Source organism: Centroberyx gerrardi, chromosome 5, assembly GCF_048128805.1.
Source record: "Centroberyx gerrardi isolate f3 chromosome 5, fCenGer3.hap1.cur.20231027, whole genome shotgun sequence".
In the NCBI taxonomy this organism is placed as follows: domain Eukaryota; kingdom Metazoa; phylum Chordata; class Actinopteri; order Beryciformes; family Berycidae; genus Centroberyx; species Centroberyx gerrardi.
This window is the reverse complement of record NC_136001.1, coordinates 6,314,151-6,335,096: the sequence shown is the minus strand read 5'-3', so window position 1 is coordinate 6,335,096 and position 20,946 is coordinate 6,314,151. Positions and strand designations below refer to the sequence as shown.

General features: G+C 41.6%; 1 protein-coding gene across 1 annotated transcript in view; it reads right to left on the bottom strand.

Annotated features, from left to right (window-relative positions):
* Positions 1 to 20,946, bottom strand: part of LOC139912426 (copine-9-like) — a 110,808-nt gene that overhangs the window by 89,782 nt on the left and 80 nt on the right. Inside the window, exons 2-3 of the mRNA XM_071900211.2 lie at positions 12,539 to 12,579; positions 938 to 984 (exon numbers count right to left, since the gene is read on the bottom strand). Coding sequence (XP_071756312.1) covers positions 938 to 984; positions 12,539 to 12,579 — 88 coding nt within the window. The remainder of the gene's footprint in view (positions 1 to 937; positions 985 to 12,538; positions 12,580 to 20,946) is intronic.

Genomic DNA, 20,946 nt, shown 5'->3' with positions numbered 1-20,946 from the left:
GAGTTTTGACAGTGTGACAGGCTTTATGGCCTTAATGCCCAGACTTGTGTTGTCACCATAGAAATTAACAGTTAAAATCCCATTTAAGCACCATTTTATGCTGTACTAGCCAAATTACCATGGAAAACAGTGGAAGGATCGTTCTGTCCATTGAAGTTCTGTGGATGTAATCCAGCTCTTCACTCCTGTTTCAGCCCAGTTCAGCCCACATAGGCACCAGGTCCAGTTAATCTATTTCGGAACATTGTGCCTTGAAAAGGTCTTCAAAGCTTGTTGGTGTCTTATTCAACACTCAACTTCTTTTACATTTATTCATTGGGTTACATAGACAACCAATCACCAAGCAATATGGAGGTACAATCATCACTCTCAACAAACCACTGCAGCCCACTACTGTGAAAAATAATACTAGCAGTACCAATACTACTACTGCTACTACTGTTATTTCTACTGCTTATACTGCTGCTACTGTTTCTAGTCCTGCTATTAATACTACTACTATAACTAGTACTACTAATACTACAACTATTTCTACTGCTAGTGCTGCTGCTACTATTACTGCTACTACTACTGCTAGGCTACTACTACTACTACTACTACTACTACTACTACTGCTACTGCCTTTACCTCAAGGCCTTCTGGGTAGACAAACTGGTGATTGTGCCTACTGTTTATGGCAGTGAGCTACTGTATATTGACAGAAAATGCTGTTCAACTTTACTTATAACTCTGAGGAAATGAATCAAGCTGACCTTCAGGACCACCATACCTTTTTATCAGACAAGACACTGATACTGTCATCATCAAACCCTCTGTTAGCCCAACAATCACTTAAATCTGTGTAAAGCAAGGAGCTGAGTCCTTCAATTGCCCAGTTGAAAACACAACTAGAACACAACTTCATCTGAAATAAGAATTAAAAGGCATTTTCACTTACCTCTCTCCACTCCTTTGTCCCAAGGCCTTGCACGTACAACACCACCACTGGGAAGAGAAATATATACATATCCTTTAGAATTATATTTAACAGGGCAGTGTGTAAACTTGTAGGCAGTGAAATATATCTGAAATGTCAGCGTGATTTAAGAGGGATCAATAAATGAAGCTCCTATGTGAAAAGGCTGTCATGATAGAGCTTTGCCCCTGGTGTCTTGGTCAGAAACCAGAAAACATGCAACGTGAAGCTCATAAATCTCTCATAAATCATAAATGCAGGTAATCACAGATGCACTACTGGTTAATGCAGTAGCTATAATTGCTTTGCAAAATGATCATCCGCTGGATGATCACCCACTCTCCTCTAGCAGCAATGGTTGGTGAGCAAATATCAATCAAAGGCAGTGCTTTCCTACAGATGTACAAACGACATCTACGCTATAGCCAACTATCAAAGCTAAATATATCAAAAGATTCATAAAATAGGCTTACATTTATGTAATGTAAATAATCACACAATTACACAGGATCAGAGACAAAAAAGGCACATCTATGAGAGCTTTGGTATAAAATGAAACTTTAATGATCCCAGTGGGGAAATTGAGTTGCTGCCCCAGAAAAATGCTAATAGGATACAGCAATGAGGGTATTATAAGTAATGCAAACAACAATTACTAGATGCAAAGAGGTATACAACCAAAATCACTTTAAAATAAAACTGTAGTAAAGTGCAGTAAAACAACTTTTAAACAACTGTAGTAACGGCAGTAAAACAACCCAGACACCAACTTCAAAGATGCTGCTACAGATGAGATAATAAAGCAATTATGTTTTGATGTTGTCATTGCAGTTGTAAGTGAGATTTGACCTGGTTCTTCCAGTGCTTAGTAAGATTACTCAATTCTAGACCCTGTGAGACCCATTCAAAACCAAAAGTAAACTAGACTGCAAGCAGTCATGGATGGGGCCGGCCAGATGTAGCATAAGTAACAACAAAGAAAGTATGTTTATTCTGCAGCACCCAGGACTCAAACTCACAACCTTTGACACCAACGGCAAGTCATGAGCGTGTTACATGAGGACAGAATTCAAATTACTGTCAAAAATTCAATTTTTGAGATACAATTCTGAAATTTTTGAATTTATTTTCATGCACATTGATTGACATTGAGATTTACTTAGCGAGAATTTGCAGTAGCTGTTGACAGTAGTGTTTACAATAAACCATTTTGATGCGCTGTGGGCTAAATTTTTGATATTTCAAAAATCTGTGTGGATCGTTTGTCAGGGACAAAAGATCTGAAGTCTGCAGATGTTGTGTAGCAAGTTTGGTGTTAATAGAGCAAAAAATGTGGGAGGAGATAGGTTTAATTAGTTTTACAGTGTGTTGGACTTAATTCAACATATTTTTTTGACATACTTTCTGCTAGTTTGAAGTGTGTGAACATTTCTTCTCACTTGGGCCTACATTTTGATGGAAGTTCCAAAACCGTAGCATGTACGGCTGATTTTTTATGAATTTTCAACGTTTTGAACTTTACACGGTTAATACAGCGCCATCATCAGGTCATAGACGGTTAATACAGCACCACCATCAGGACTATTGACCCCAAATGCCAGTTGAGGAAGTTTGGCATGGGACTGAACCTACGTGCAAAGTTTTGTGCACTTTCATGCATGGGAAGGCAGTTTTCCTCGAAGGAAGAAGAAGAAGAAATTGGCAAATACAAAAATCTAACTAATCTCTATTGTCACAAATCTGAAAATCAAACAGCTTTCCTGAACTCCTGGAAAGCTGTATTTTTGGAGATTGGAGGTTGTCATCCAGCAGCGGTTTTGCTACTCTCTGTCACTTATGATTATTTATTTGAAATGTATTCATTTCGGGACAAAAATCCTGAAATTGATATAACACAATATTGATTGAACCTACAGTATATGCAGTTCATGAAAACTTTTACATTTGCTGTTCATTTGCTGTTCAGTGTCTGGTAGCTCTTTCCTGGGGAAAAATCCTCTGGCGCACAGGGAGTGATGCGTCTGTGGTTTGTTTGGAATAAACAGAAGAAGAACTGGGTAGTTAGCATGAGCAGCGATTGCCACCGAGAAAGAAAAGAGCGTCACCTACAGAAACTCAAATCCAAGGTGTGTCCACAGCACTGGACACACTGTTTGATTGACAGGTGATCTCTGGGAAGTGCAGTACAGAAACACCACAGCGATAAGCGCTGAGCACCAAAGATGGAACAAAACAGGGATCTCACTCAGTAGTACTTTAAAGAGGGGGGTTATAGACTATGGCTAGAGCAGCAGCGGCATCTTCCTCGGCACCGGACGGCTCCGGCCTGTAAACAGCACAGAGGCTTTCAGCAGCAGAAAGCTCTATTTCAGTTGACAGCACGGTTGTCTGTCCAAACACTCAGGGACTTGTCACACCTTCTCAAGGTTAAAAGCAGTACAGCACTTCCATTAACACTCCTCCTCCTCCTCCTCCTCCTAATGGCCTCTCATGCTAAAATGATGCTAAAATTTAGAATGGTGATTATGAGGAAATTGTTCAGTTTGTACCACCAACCGTGTGTGGATCCCTGTGTGTATCTGACAAGACATTTTGTATTCACCTGCTGCCCTGAAGCCACTGGTTGCAGTTTACCACAGTGCATTGTGTTTTATTACAGGACATCAATTTCACACTCACCATTATGATTTATAACAATAAGTTGGCTGGTCTTCTCTAACAATGAGAAGATAAATGCATTGCATTATATTCATTTATAAGGCTCCCTGTTCCTCACATCTCTACTGTCTTTTAAACCTGCAATAAGTGATAACAAACCTTATAACCAATCCTGAAACTAATATGTGCTATGTGGAGATTTCACTGATACATAATGATATAAACCAATATCCACACAGCAGCAGCTGTGTTGCTGTTAAGTTTAGCTCTGGAACGAAGCTCCTCCTACTCCATTCAGTAGCAGTTCATTTTTTAAAAACTAGCTTGTCTCCTCCCTCGCTGTTTGAAAGCAGCGCTCTCTAAACTTGTTCAACTAGTAAACTTGTTAAACTACTTAACTAAACTTGTTACCTGCCTCTTCACTTGTCATTGTGGGACATGTGACCTTCAGCAGGAGAAATATCTGGCAGTGAGACTGGTAACTGGTGACACTTCTCTGTAGGTACGGTTAGCTTAGCTGTTAGCCTTTATGCACGGTGCTTTTCTAGGTTTGTCCTTAGAGGCCTCCGTAGTGCAGTGGCTTTGCTGTGCTTTAATTCTAAAAGTGTTGCAGTTTCTTTCACCCTCTAGTGGTCGTATAATCCCTTATTGCAGCTTTAAGTCCAGTAATAATTAGGGATGGGAAACTATGCTTATCTCACGATACGATTCGATACACGATGTAATAAATAAAAGTTCAGTGACACCAAAGTGTGACTGTGCAGAATTCTGTTTATTTCTGAGACACAAATGTTTGTTTTGCGATATATTAAATATTCCATGCTTAAATTCTGAACTTGGTAAGTCTGGTTCCTGCTACTGTGCATCTTACAAATGGAACAGACTGCAAATTAGATTTTCTTGTCTCCCTCAATGATTTAAAAGCAACAATATCTCACATTTTCTATCATGTTTTCAATTGCATTTCAATAATCTAGCTATGTGTGCTGTATGTTGCTGGCTGTTTGACTTCTGGAATATGTGACTAAAGTGCATTTTTGTATATGTTCTTTGTCCATTTTTATTAATATTTTAAAGATAAATAAAAAAAAAAACATGAAATGACATTGATGATATGGATAGTGTGATCTAGTTGTAGGTTGTGTTTTTGATTTTGTCCTTCAGTGGGGTATAATCACCTCTATTCTATCCTACTGCTTTCCTTCTCCTCCCTCCCTCCCAGTCTTTTCCTCCTCTCCCATCCTCCTCTCCCATCACACCTCCTCATCAAGTTTTCCACCGCCGCCTCCTGACCTCGACACTTCATCTCCTCTGCGCTCCTATCAGCCGCATCTCGCTCTCCTTCTTTTACTTTCATCCTCCCTTCTCGACGTTCCTCCCCCTATCCACCCCTGCCTCCCCTCGTTCACCTCCCCTCTCCTTTTGGCTCCCCCCCCCCTCCTCCCTTCTACTCCTATCTCTCCTCTTGCCTCTTCCATTTCACCTCGCTCCTGTCTCCTCTCCTCTCCTCTCTATCCACTGATTTCCTCTTCTTATCTCCTCTTTCCACCTCTTCGCTCTCCTCTCCTTTCTTTTCCTCTCCTCTCCTCTCCCCCATCTCCTCTTTCCACTCCTCTCCTCATCCGACCACCACACACCACATCAAAGCCGAACACAGCGTAGCCAGGCAGTGTAGAGAAAGCCAATCAGCATAATGGTTCTGCCTCCGTGGGACGGGAGGCCGGTCGACTATGACGACCCGACCACCGCTGGGCCCCGCGCATCCCAATCCTCTCTGCTCCCTTTTTCAAAGTTGAAAAAAAAAAAAAAAAACAAGATGCAGGAGGAGAGCAGGAAGAGAAAAGAAAAACAGGGTCAAGCTAAATTAATAAATACTGAGACGGAGAGAGATAGAGAGAGAGAGGAAGGGAGGAAAACAGCAAAGGGCTGAGAGTTTAGGGACGGATGGCTAACTGATTCCATTTGGTAGAGAGAGAGAGTGAAGCATTTATGGGGAGTGACCAAGCTGTTAAGAGGAAGGCGTGTGTGTGTGTGTGCGTGTGTGTGTGTGTGTGTGAGCGTGCAAGCTTGTAAACACACACAAGTGTCCATCGTGGGCACAAACATACTGTAGGAATGGAAGACGGAGCTCCTAAAACATTTACATTGCGTGTATGTTATCCATTAAAGGCAACTGTACACATTGGCATCCCCAAAAGGCAACAAGAGGGACCCTGTTTGAATTTTGGGGACTTCATTACCCAGAAATCATAAGATCGCAAGATGACATCAGCAAAGTAAATGTCTTCTTAGTGTGTGGTGGGGGAGGCAGTTTTTGGATTTCACTCTTAAAGGAAAAAAAAACCCCGAAAACACTGTTAAAAATAGCTACTGGTGATGTACTGCGCATTTCTGGGTCCATTTTGTTTTGTATTTTTCTTACTCCTGCGGAAACTGCCCAGATATTTCCAGCAGCTACAATGGAGTTTGATATGAGAAAAATGTCTCAGCGATCTAAAACATCAGTGGTAATCGTCAGGTTTTGTCAGAATCAAAGAGCGAGGGCTTCTTTCCAGAACCGCGGAGACGAGAAAACAAGGCAGGTTGAGGGAAACTGGGTACACCAAAAAAGTGAATTACAACACTACAGTGTAAGAGTATCTGAGGGTGGGGTTTTCCCACCAGTGACCATACTGACACCAGAATTTAATTTGGGCAAACAGGGCAAATGTACAGCCTCTCAATGAGTGGGGATGGGACACTCTTCTCTGTTGCAGCCCCACTTTGTGATTTAAGCTAATAGATTTGGGAGGTCAAGAGAAGACTAACAAGCAGTCAATTGAAGGGAGTAATTATAATTATATCTGTTATTTCCTTGTGTGATTTTAAAGGTCCCATAAAAGGTCCCATGTAAAACAGGATTCCCCTTGCCTCTGTGATTATAAAGGAGTTGGATGGATCTAAACATGGTGAAAGTATCAAAACGCACGGTCGCCGACTAAATCCACACAATCCATATTAAGCAAGCCTCTAAACGAGCCGTTTGGACTTCCGTAACTTTGTGGCGTCACAAAGGTTCGCTCATTATCATTTTTGTAAGAAATAATAGACTAACAAAGTGTTTTTTCAAAGCGGTTAAGCGGTTGTCATTGTTTATTACCAGAGAGTTTTCCCTACCTGTAGCTGCCGGGCCGCGGTGTCTCACGTTTCACTCTTGAAACGGTTAGCCAATCAGAACAGAGGGTCGTTAATATTAATGAGCCTTAAAGACACAGCGACAGAAACAGCCTGTTCTTGGTAAGGCTCAGAGAGATGCTGGAAAATGAACGTGTAAAAGTGGATTGAGAGTGTTTTTGGTTCATGACACCACACACACAGCTTTGAATGGACCTCAAGACATAAAATAAAACACTGGAAAGTGGAGAGTATGGGACCTTTAAAAATCTAACACTGTTTGGTACAGAAAGCGGACATTTTGAAAGCTGAGATATTTCAGTGGTAAAATTCAAAGCAGCAGTAAATTGACAGTGGCTTGGCCTTTCTAGTGTTGAAGCAAAGAGTCATCCGATGGATAATTGACGCAATGAGGATCCCATCAGGAGGGGCTTTGCCTGGTCAACACCACCCGCCTAAAGGATGAGACTGAGCAGATGAGAGCTGGAATCAGCCATCAAATCTCACGGGCCTCTGCAACGAGATGAAGGCACAGCGAAACTTAAAGCCCACTCCACTCAGCGGAGACTGTAAACGCAGTCATCCACAGTCAATAGGAATAGCCTAACAGGACGCCTTTCTCAGGGAAAGAGGGCATAGTGAACCATCAACGTGTCCCCTGGGTTACTATCAAAGAGGATGTGTACATAGCAGCCCATCACTTCCTCCGCTGCTGTTCCTCCTCCAAGGGAATGAACAGTCTGCATCCCATGTTGGTAAAGGAATGAAGGCGCCAGTAGTCCAATTGGAGAGGAGAGGTAAGGCACACTAGCAATGCCGCCTGTCCCACTTTCCCAACACGCTGACTTGTAAAAAAATGGGTCAAACAAATGCTTATTAAGAAATTTTTTTTTTTTTTTTAAATTTATTATTCAATTATTTCAAATGTATTAATAAAACAGTTGCTGGCAGAGACGGTTGATGTTGTCTCCAACTTGCGTGAGTTTTCGTAAATAACAGTTCTGCCGTTGCCTAAACCTGAAAGTATGATTACCAGATTTTCTTTATGATATGCAAACAAAGGTGTCGCCATATTTAGCATTACAGATTTTCCCATTCAAAACTGATAGAGTGCACTGTCTCTATATACAGTGTAATGCTCTCTGGTCTCGACTGATTTATGAAGCTTTCCTGAAATGCTGCATTCTCGGGAGCAATATGCACATTTGGTTTTGATCTCCATTAAAACACAGAGGGTGAAGTTAGACTTCCAATCAGATGGTGTCATTCAAGGTGATTTGAATGTCAACTTTCTGGAGAAGTTAACATTATTAGTTATTAGAGGCTTGTCCACATTAATAACTAGCCAAACACAATAAAATGTGTTCGGTAACTTTACTTGAATTGCTCATTATAAGGCATCATTAGTGCATTATAAGCACATTGTGAGCGCATGATCATTTTTATAATCAGAGCATGTAGAATTAACCCAATGAACAAAAATGTAGGGGGCTAAATACTTTATGGGCAACTTCATAGTTAATGATATTAAATGGGATTATAATCTGCTTGTAAGGGATCCCAGTGCACTTCATGTAAAGTGTTACCGTTAGTTCTTACAAGTGCAACCACGATCAAACTGCTGAATAGCTGTTTTGAGAGAAAATGAGTGCAATTTTATATATAAATATATATATATATATATATACTGTATATATCAGAGCAGACTGTGGGCCTATGCTTCCTGATAAACAGGAGCTAATATATGAATGAGGAATCAAGGAGTCACATTTGCAGCATCTGGCCTCCAACACCCTGCCAATTACCAATCAATCAATCAGAAGAATCAATACAGAATATTACAATTTATTGACTTCGGCTCTGAGCCACGTCAATTATCCGCTGGCTTGGATCTGTCTGGTGAATGGGCTCACTCATTTATCAGTGGCTCTCAATACTGTGTGACATTATCTGTGTGTATTGACCCCGTCCTCGGTGGCTGGACGCCCGGCTCAGATAGAAGGGGTCTAACCAGGGACATGAAAGGCCCGGGGGAGCGCCGTGCCCGCCGAGGGTCCGGCTTTTCCCTTTCCCCCCGGTGGGGAGGAAGGGTTTGAAGTTCAGGACCCCTCTGACACAATCATTACCCTCCGTCCGAGCCTCTCCACCTCCAACCGGCCGGGAAGAAAGACTTTTAGCCGCTAATCCATGGGACATATCAATAAAGGACCCCTGGCCCGCCGGCTGCCTGTGTGTGCACGTGTGTAGGAGTGTGTGTGTGTGTGTGTGTGTGTGTATTTTTTTTACAAGTCCGCCTATGTGTTTTCTCCCCAAGTGATTGCTTGGTAAACCCAGAAGCATTCTGTAAAAAAAAAAATCTGCATCTGAATTGTTTCAGATCCTTCCTTCCAATTATTATGTAGAATATTATGTATAATCCTTTGGCCGATTATTGCCGTTATAAATAATCCTTTACATATATTTGTGTATGTGTGTGTGTGTTTCAGACCCTTGTCCGGAGATTAAAAAAAAAAAAACATTCCCCAAATGTCTTTAACGCTAACATCTATAAACCAATGTGAGAAGATGTTAATCCTTAAAGCGAGTCTGTATTTCAAGAGGCAGGATTATAAAGCAGATAACTGTCAAAATCTTTCACAAAATGGCTACTGAAATTTAGTTCATAAATAAAGATCAGGGGTATGTGCGATTACAAGATATCCCTAATCCTCATCCTCTCCATTCTGCCTGAGTGCCGCTGTTTTGAATATTGCACAAAATGAGTATACTGTAGCATAAAACTTTATCAAACAACTGGTCTGATAACAAAATTTTGAACTGAACTTTTTTTTTTCTTGCAAATGAAGCGACATGGTGGCAGTTGTGTCATGAAAACTGGGATTTCTGTGATGGTTTAATCAAAGAAGCTTCATTTGATAAATTATCCAAATGACTAAAAATGAACACATAATCGTTCCCTGTTTGCGCACACATTTTTTTTTTCCACATCTGGCTGACAGGAATTTTTTTAATATTATTTTTTAAATATCTCCATTATCTCACACCACACTGCAGTGGCACAAACACTGTCCAACGTCTGGAAGCCTCAATAACTTTCAGCAGACTCAGATAAATATCATGCTCACTAAAAGTTTCTGGCTTCATAGGGGCCTTATTAGAATTATAGATTGGTGAGGCAAGTCTCTAATCCGGATGCAGGAAATCTTTAGTTTGACTTTGGGTTAATTGGGCTTCTACATATTAGAAAGATGCACTTCTGAGAGTTCATCACGGGGCTGTGGCTCAGGTCAGATTAAGGTAAGGAACACACACGCGCACACACACACGTGCGCACACACACACACACACACACACAGCTTTTCTGCAGTTTTCTGATCTCAGTTTTCATAAGTCTGAAATCTTGGGAGACGCAAAGCCAAATAAATCTTAATTTGGCTGCAAAGAAAAGGCTCATATAACAATTTATTTTATTTTACTGGTACTTTGTGCACTTTTCAGGCTCTTTAAACATCTTGGGTGTTAAATCAAGTGAATAGATCAACAATGTAAAATCGCATTCAGATTCATTTTTGTCCCGGTCAGATCTTAAAGGTGCTAGATGCAACATTTTAAAACATCAATACAACATTGTAAAGTTAATTGTGATGCATTGATATAATTACTGTAAACAAATGAGAGTATTGTTAGTGCTAGTGTTTCTCCACATTAAACCTGCAATAAGCAATTTCAGACCCTATAACCAATCCTGAAACTAACATGTGCTATGTGGAGATTTTCGTGAAACATTATGATGTAAACAAATAGCCACACACAGCAGCCAGCTGTGTTTTCACCTCTTTCCTAAAGCTTGTTGTCAAAGTCGGTCCGAATCGAAGCTCCTCCCACTCCATTCAGTAGCTTTTCATTTTTTTTAAAACTAGCTTGTCTCCTCCTTCGTTGTTTAAAAGCGGCGCTCTCCCCCTCCCATCCCTGAAATAAATTCTCGTAATGGCGTAATCAATGAAGCGAGCGAGTAAACTTGTTAAACTAGTAAACTTGCTACCTGCCTCTTCACTTGTCATTGTGGGACATGTAACCTTCAGCAGGAGAAAGATCTGGCAAAGTGAGACTGGTAAACTGGTGACACTTCTCTGTAGGTACCTTTATCTTAGCTGTTAGACTTAATGCACGGTTTGTCCTTGGGGGCTTCCGTAGTCCAGCAGCTTTGCTGTGGTTTGTTGACAAATGTGTTGCGATTTCTGTCACCCTCTAGTGGTCGGAAAACCGCTTAGCATAGCTTAAGACCACATTTCCCATAAGCCCCTCCTCCCCCTCCCTGAAAATGATCAACATGTTGGAAGTGATTTTTCCATCTTCCTTTCCCTCCTTCCACCATCTGCTGCCAGAAACTCTGAAAGCTTTATCACCGTTTGCTCTGGAAGAACAGAACCTCTTCCTGTTTTGTGCCATAAAGCAATCCAGCAGATTTCCCTCCAGATCCACCAGGTGGAGAAAGAATGTAAAAAGCAGTGTAGAGGCTGACAGTCTCGATTTGTTTATGGTTATTATACTAATGCCTCAAAATTAACGTGGTGACAATTCAATGTTAAAATGTTACACCTAGCACCTTACCTAAGAGGAATCTGATGTTACAGAATTCCTGCTTGACTCTTGATTCATCTTGACTCACCTTTTTGCTCTGCAGAGCAGAAAGTGCCCCTGGCTCACATTGGTTTTGTCTATCTGTAGTATAAGACTAACGTTCAAAGAGAATTTCTTTTCTTTTGGTAATGTACTACATGTGCTCTGCACCGAGATCTGAGGCTGTGCCATCTGTGCACAGAAATACAGTCGCTGTGGAATGACAGACAAAGATACACACTACCGAACATCAGACATACGACCACAAGCATGCATGGACACGCTGACAACAAACGCATGTACACACACACTCACAAACATCAAACAAACAGAGGACTAAGTACACCAAAGGCATAGTATATCAGCCAAGAATCCTACTACACACACACACACACACACTGACCCATCACTGCAGGGAGAGCATCAGTAGTTGTATATATATGTGAATAGGGAAAAAGAAAATCAAATACCATTGATATTGGGAATGAGCAAAAAACTAAAAGATGATGATGACGATGATGATTGCCAATTGTGTGTTCTTTCTTCTCTCTCTCCTCTCCGTCTCTCTCTCCTCTCTCTCTGTCTGCCTTTTTTTCAGCAAACGTAAATTGTACAAGTAGCTGAAAGCATCGCTCTAATAAACTCTCTGTTGTCCACCGCTCACTGCTACTCTTAAAGGTTACTCTCTCTCTTGGTCAGACATGCCTTGACATGACGCTGACAGTGTGTGTGCATGTGTGTGTGTGTGTGGCTAGCAATCATTAAGTGTCAATCAGGTTCCAGTGATTAGCTGTCCTAATTGAGAACAAACTTGATTCAGAGAGTCTTGGCCAACTGACCCCTGGGGGCGATGCTTTTCATTCACTTGGCTCTTATGTGGAGTGGAGTCTCTCTCGGTCTCTAAATGCTCTTGGAGAGACTCAGTGTTATTGCTCAGCGATGCGTGCCGTGCGCTGATAAGGTGCGTGAAACAGTGATTCAATAGTCGCGGCATGAAATTGAACAAATTCTGTTTGAGTAAGGTGTCGCGCAACGTACAATGGCACCAGGGATTGTAAATGCCTTGAGAGGCAGGCGTGGAACTCATTTACAAACATGAACATGAAAGCTGAAATGGCTGAAAAGAATGGATGTGAAAATGACAACAGTTACCTGGGTCTGACTTAGAGAAGGTGTCCATGTCCAGCAGGTTCCTGTAGGAAAAGGCAAAAGGTTGCAGTTAGATCAGGCCGGTCTAGCTGTGGGGTCAGGATCCCAAATGGGCTTTCCTGATAAAATCATACTTAGTATACAGTTCTATTCATGCTATAATGACTGTAATAATATCTGGTTGTCATTTTGCAATTAAAGGAATACCCCAGTTTTTGTGAGATTCTCCCATTGCTCAACATATGAGAACATAGATACTAAATCCTGGAAGATTGTTGACTGCTATGATGCTCCATGCTAACACTAGCATACACTATGTTGAGTCATAGTAGCTCCATGCTAACACTTTAGCATACACTATGTTGAGTCATAGTAGCTCCATGCTAACACTTTAGCATACACTATGTTGAGTGATAGTAGACCACTAACATTATCTCAACAATGAGAAAATGTGAAATTGTAGCAGCTCTAAGTTATCTTAAATGATAAGCAGCCAAGTCTGTTAGTTTTGTGTAGGAGGTTGGTGAAATGTACAAAAATAAGGTAGGCTACTGTTTTGAACTAGTGGGGACTACTTTGACTGTTTCCATAGGAAATTAAGGTGGTGGGTGATGGGAAACTGCGTATAGCTAAAAATAACTGCGCAGTGGATGAATACATGGCTGTTCACTTGAAATAAGATTAAAACTAAACCTGGCTACATCAGCTGTAATGATTTAATGATATTTCATTTTTTAAATTTATACATTTATAGGCCATATAATACAAACCATTAATGATTTTCTATTACTAAAAGGTCAGTCTTCTTACTTCTTACTTAATGCTAGTGGCCACTAGGCTATGACTCAACATAGTGTATAGCCTACTAAAGTGTTAACATGAAGCCTTCTATCACTAGTGTATGCTAAAGTATTAGCATGAATCAATGAGAATGAGAATTAATGAGAACGCATTTCTGCGTTCTCATTAATTCTATTAATATTCAGGGGAAAAAACAGGTTGACGCATAAGAACAGGCTGTACAAACAAATATTTCATGTTCTTCATGTTTTTAGAAGCAGCAAGGGGAATGAATCACACACACGCACACACACACACACACAAACACCGAGAGCACAATAACACACAAGTGTCAAATCATCGCCAGGATTATTGAGCAGTAGGTGACCCAATTTCCTCTTAACAACTTGACACGTCGGTGACAATTGACTGTAATAATTAACACAGCATTCAATAAAGTGCTGAGGAGCTGTAATTGAGAGGCTTGTTATTGGAGTGATGTGACACAGATTGAAATGTTCCCCTCTGGAGGGGCTGTAGTAGCTGCCAGCGAGTCGACTGGCCTGCCGCTTTCAAATGCTGCAGGGTGACAGTGATACGGAGTAACACCTACAGCAGGGTGCTGGACCACGGAAGGGAAGGGTGTGTGTGTGTGTGTGTGTGAGCCATATTAGTATTATGTCTAATATGTAGCTGATTATTGTCATATTGGTGTTATAAATAGCCATTCAAGTGTGTGTTCATGTGTGTGTGTGCCTGTATGCCTCAGGCTGCTGGCTGGTACATATATCTGCTGGCAGTGGGAGACACTTCTTAGGGGATTTGCTGCCATTGTGTGTTTTCTTTTTTAGACTTTCGCATGTCATCTTTTTTCCACGTTGCAATGATAGTTTTCACTTCTATATTTAGACACTTTTTTAAAATTTCCTATAGATGTGTGTTCTGTGGCGGTCAACAGGGAATGGATGGACAGTGGGTACATAAACCAAAAACTGAAATAGAATCCATAATCCCCAAGCCTGCTCCTCCCATCTTCTTGTCACCCTGATACCAAAGCTTACCATTAACATGACCGTGTATTAACTGATTTAGCTGCTGCTCCACTTAGAACGACAACAGTAGAATAGGCTTAAATGCCTAAATCCCTAACATTACAAGGGAGCAGCAGTAAGGCGTGCAAAGATCAAAGCCACAATGCCCTGACAGTGAATCTAACACCTATTCCTGTGTCCAGAGAATGACTATGTATAATAGAGAAGCGCTACGTAAAATTTCTGTTGTTCCAAATCTGTTGTTTTCACTGTTTTGCCACAAAGTTGACTGGCAGTTCTTTTCTCTGGGTGAACTCGTGTATTGGGGGAGTTATTAGGGGTTGCTTGTTAGCAGAGACGAGAGTAGGGCGACAACTCCCACGTCTATGAAAAAATGAGGCAATGAACCACTAGAGAGAACATCAAGCGACGCTTTTTCTGCAGAAATACAGAATTAATCAGATACGCGTACGACCAGCACCGCTGTCTTTCATCGGAAGAATCTGGAGGTTTCGGTTTTGGCGCCGCGCTTTTAATCCGAGAACGAGAACAGACAGAGGATCCGCTTTGTCTCTGAGGCTAAACTTCCATGAGTCACTAATGTTATTTAAATCTTTTGCGTGTAACGTGGCCTTATGCTCGGGACCTTCAGGACATGACATGGGGGAGGTTGGGTATCCAATCAGAGCACTCCCCCACTGTGATTGACATTCTCCCACTGTGAAGTCCCGGCTCCCGGTGTTCACTGACCTACCTGGCATTTCATGTCGAAAAGCACCGCCAATATCACTTTTTAGCATCAGACCAGCTACCACACTATGCAGCTCTCAAATGCCTTTATAGCACCAGAATAGAAAACCACGCTTGAGACACACAAACCATCTTACTCATTACTAGGATTTGACAGATATAGCTTTTTGAAGGCTGATACCGATATTTTTGGATTGAAGCTGCTGATAGCTGATATTTGGATCCCAACTTGAATATGTTAAAGCTGCAATAGGCAAGATTTTTTTTATGTAAGAAAGAGCGTCCCATCCACTGTAAATTCTTGTGTTGCATGGGTAAACTTTCAAAAATTCGAATAGTCATCTCTCATTGCCACTAGGGGCCACCAAAGTGCGAAGTTGCCTAGTGCTGCTTTACAATGTTCCGATCTTCAAGAAGACGACGGCGACAAAGAAGAGTTAAAAACAACCCATTCGTGCATAATTGTATGGAATCTGATAAAAATGTCACATTAGAACTGATTCTAACGTGACATTTTTCTCATGTGACATTTTTCCAACAAGTTAATTAATAAACATATGAATTTAAGCGAGCCACAAATCATAAACTACCACATCAAAAACGACAATTTTAGTCAATTTCAGGTATTACAGAGAATAACGATGTATCTATAATTCTAATAAGGCCCCTATGAAGCCAGAAACGTTTAGTAAACATACTTATCTGAATTTGCTGATACAAATTGCATCACATCCATTGTATCAGAGGTAGACGACACTGACTGAATCAGATCTTATACTTAATAAAATGCCAATATCGGTCCCATGTATCCCTTATATATATCAGTCTAACCCTACCCATTACCAACAAGTTAATAAACATATGAATGTGATAAGCAAGCCACAAACCAGAAACTCCCCTGTCAAAAACATCCATTTTAGTCCATTTCAGGCATTAGAGAGCTATTTTCATCATTATGGCACGTGTGTTGGGGGATGGGTGGGTTGGGGGGGCATTTGGGGTTAATAGGTGCTTTGCTGGCAAGATGGGGGAGGTAATTTATTTCCTGTCCTCTCATTTAAACAATCCTGTGCCAGCGGTGATCATTGCAGAACTCCGGGGCGGCTGCCACGCTCGGCTTGTCTAATAGGATCTAGAGGAGCGGCGTTTGGGTGGCAGGCAGGCTGCCACTTATATAAGACAGAAGAAGAGAGGAAGAGGGCTCCTTCCTTCCACTCCGACTCTCTGACTCTCCCTGTGTAACCCACATGCAGACGGACGCATCATCCCTGACAGAGCTGTTTTACATGCTTACATTCACACAAGCGCGCACAAATACGCTATCCACAAATCCGATTGGTTCTTCAAAGCTGACTGTCCGCATTGTCATTTACGAGTGGCCCGATCGGATTTGGACAGCGGAATCGTTCGCGGTCATTACACTGGTTGTCATAGTAACGACTCGGGTGTATGTCCTACGGCGGCGATTAATGTGCAACAACTCTGGGTGCAACAAGCCGGTAACATGGAAGTTTCACTGTCGCCTCCGCCGAGGAGGTTTTGTTTTCTCCCGTTAGTTTGTCTGTCTGTCAGCAGGATATCTCCAAATCTTATAAATGGATTTTCATGAAATTTGGTGGAGAGCTAGGCCTTGGGCCAAGGAACAAATGATTAGATGTCGGTGGTGATCCAGATCTGCGATTTAAACCATTAGACAGTTAGAGACTTGATTGCAAGTCCTAAGGTGGTCCTTAAGGTGAACTTAAAAATTCAAATGATAGGAATGACGCCTTTGGGTGTAACAGAAAGCCGGAGGATTGTTCAGCGTTTGGCGTCTTGGAGTGTTGTGCCTTCTAGTTCTGGCTGGATTTGTGACGGTGTTTTCTGGTTGTGACGCAGAATGAGAGCAGGCATGAAACCGCCTCCTCTGTCCAGACACCAACATTCTGTTGCTCCCCTCCTCCATGTTTGTCGTTCGCTGCTCTTCTTGTCGCGGGAGTGACAGGAAATAAACATGGAATCCGATCTAAGCATGTCATTTGAATCACATTTCACACCAATATGGTTTAAATCTGATTTGAAAAGAAAAAATATTCAACTTGAATCTGATATGCAAAAAAAAACAGATTGATTTGAGCTGCCTGTCTGAACAACATTGATTGATTGATTGATTGATTGATTGATTTTATTGATATACTCATATACAGACATGAATCTTTCTCTGCACTTCCCTCATTCTCCCTCATTTCCCCTCTTCCAATCCGTTTTTATCACTGTGAACAGAATCCACTGTCAAGTATCTTAACCTGAATGGGCAAAGCAATCCGCTTCATTACCACCTATACGATGGCTTTGAGCTACAATACGACACGTAGGTTGTTTTAAGGGCGAAACCCTTAATGGAAAAAGACATGACTGGGACACTGAGAGAGACAGAGAGACAGCGAGACGCTCAGGTGAGACGAGAAACTCCGCTGAATTCTTTCCCTTCAGGCAAAGCTTCCTCATATCAAAAACCAAGCTGACTTAGTTCAGGATCTGAAAAGCGAGTTAGCGGCAAAGTCACAGAGCAGGGAATCCGTTTAGAAGGAGTCAGACATTCACCTCCAGATAACCTCCCCTGATAATACACCAGCTTTCAACGCGATAATGAGGCGGTGTGGCCGCGTAAAAACTTTCAAGCTCATCCAAAATGCCTGCGCATCTTTCAAAGCGCTTCTAATTTTCAGGCTGGGTCCGAGGGGCAATCCGACTTGACGGGGATTTCTCTCAGACAGAGGCGGATGAAAGAAGCGAGGTGAAGTGAGGAGGAGAGGATGATGTTTGATGTTGTTGCGGGGACGAAGCGGCTCCGTTCAGGCTGAGTTCAGAGGTCGGGGTGTTGGGAGAGGCAGCGGTTGTTCAGATTGTGCTGATACCTGTTCAGATGAAGGGGGAGGGGGGGGGAAGCATCGGGATCACCGCGGCACAAACAGCCCAACATCAGAGTTAGAATCCACCGTCGGGTCCGGAGAGACGGTCTCTGTCACTGGAGATGTTTATTTCATGTAATGGGCTCAGTAGGTGATGCGTGTCATCTTGCATTAGCTTCAAAACCAACAGTATGCCTAGTTTTAAAGGCAAACGTAACCATTTTTTTGGTCCACTGACTGCAGTCTGTGGGATTCCAAAATTCACCAGCCAGATTTTGAGTACAGTAGGAACTCTGAACAATGCCAGGTTACGCAAACACCTAGTAGTAATTGTCTGGTAGCACTGTTTACTTCCCTTCTTGCTTATATTCAGTGAAAACTAATACAAACAAATCATATGCATCACCATTTAAAAGTTTATTAAAGAGTAAGTAAAACCCCAAACCCAGATCTGTGTAAAGCCTGACATCTAATGGTAAAAAAAAAAAAACATGCCATCTGCTATTGGCTGATCTTTGTCCTCTATAGAAGGTGACATCACCTGGCACCAAAGATCAGCCAATAGCACATTTCAGCAGCATGCTTTTTACCATTAGATGTCAGGCTTTACACAGATTTGGGTTTGGGGTTTACTTACTCTTTAAGACTTTTAAGAGAGGAGTAAGCTAGCTAGTTAAATCAGAGATCCAACAGAAACATCTAATGAAGAGGTAATATATCACCATGCTAAATACTACTGCTTTGTCTTTTGCTTTTTTGGCTTGAGAATGGGGCTTTTTATTCAGCTGGAAAGTCCCGAAAGGTGATATTTTTTTATCTTGTGCGCACAAGATAATTATCTTGTGCCAATCAATGGGAAAGTATCAACTATCGGCAGCTTCAATCCAAAAATATCAGCCTTCGAAAACGTATATCGGCTGAACCCTACTCCTGACACCATTTCTCTCTCTCTCTCTCTCTCCCTCTCTCATGCATTCACAGCTGATGTCCGGTTGCTCTGGAGTGAGGATCTTTCTGGGGGGAATTGAGCCAACCCCATTCTGTCAGCGTCAGGGAAACCAAAGACAGCCCTTCCTAACCCCCCCTCCAGATTGGCTGTGTCTTCACCGGGAAAGGAAAGGGGGTGGGAGTGTGTGTGTGCGTGTGTGTGTGTGTGTGTGTGGGTGTGCTAGGAATAGCACTGTACACAATCAGTGGCTTCAGTCTTTATTAGCATATATAAACTATCCAGGACATGGAAATGCTTTTGACTGAGCAGAAGGGGGACGGCCATTAGCTCCAGGTCTGCCAACACTTCCACTTCCCCGGCTCAGTCGGGTGTGAACATTCACCTGATGCACCAGTGGCTGCTTTTTGCGGTTTGCTTAGGTCACACTGGAGGCAGACCGCTGCACTCAGACCAGCTGGTGCACGGTCCCTATACCCAGAATGCCTATTCAAAAGAGCGGGGCGGCACCGGCACTCGGCAGCGGTGGTACTTTATCCATAAACCATAGCTCAAGCCATAGCTTAAAAAAATCAATAAGGTTGATGAAGAAAATATTGTTTGTCTGGTGAATGCGGTGCGAACAGATATGAAGACACGGAATAGAGTGTGGTGGTCTTTCCTGTATTTTTTCTTTCCTTTCTGTCTTTTTCTTTTCCTTTCCTTCCTTTCTTTTCCTTTCATTTCCTTTCATTTCCTTCCATTCCTTTCCTTGCCTATTTTTCTTCCCCTCCCTTTCCTTTGCTTTCCTGTATTTCTTCTTTCCTTTCCCTGTTAAACATGTTCCTGGACTTATCTGCTATTCTTTGGCCTTGCAGACCTGGCCTGGACAAACACACACACACACACACACACACACACACACACACACACACATAACCTTTGACCTTATATTTCATCATTATGATTTGTTTGTCCTCTGTTTTAACTCTATTTATGATATTATTATCATTATACATGCTCAAAATGTCTTGAGTTCTTCATTTATACATTCAGTATAAAGCAACAAGTCTTAAATTCCTGAGAAATGTCTGGATGATGCACTTCCACCCTCCCAAAACACACACATCCCAGCAAAAAAATCACTACAATAATCCTATAGGGACTTATAGTGTGTCTCTGATACTCAATAGTGAGTTTATAGTGACCTTATTGTACTCTTTGTGTTATATTTAATTCTGTATGGTATCACTATAACATTCCTATAATATTCTTATAGGGAGTTATAGTGTGTCTGTGGTGCTCAATAGAAAGTTTATAGTGACCTTAGGGTATTTTTTATTATTTTTTTTAAATCTCCTATAGTATCACTATAATATTCCTATTGGGCCTTATAGTTTTTCCTATAACATTCTAATTGGGCCTTATAGGTTTCCTTATAATATTCCAATTGGAACTTATAGTTTTCCTGTCATATTTGGATATGTATGATTTCTAAAAATCTGTTATAGGATTACTATGCTTCTTTTTCCTTCCTCTCCCTCTTTTACTTCTCCACAGCTCATGAATGTGACCATTGTAGAAATCAGAACCAATACTCTCTCTGCTTCTTTATCGTCAGTTGGCATATTTAATAGCCACGCATCCATGTGATCTGCGAGTTGCGCTCTTTGGAGCTCTCCAAGGCACTCAGAATAAATCCTAGTACTGTTGGTGAGGCTACTGCACACCCCACGCACTTCTACACCCACTGCTCATGCAAATTCCTCCTTAAAAAAAAAAAGAAAAAAAAAAAAAAAAGAAGAGTTTGTCCATGCGAGTAAAGACGCACATTACTGATTAAAACTGAGGAAATTTAAGGCGAATTAAAAATGCGCAGCTATGACAGGCAATTACGCACGAGGAGATCACATCCACGATTCGTGACTGTAAAACGGACTTTATCATCTAGCGTCCCAAAAAAATTCCAAATGTGTGAATTGAAATGATTAACACTTAACGAGTAGAGGAAACATTTTTCAGACTGGGAGTCCT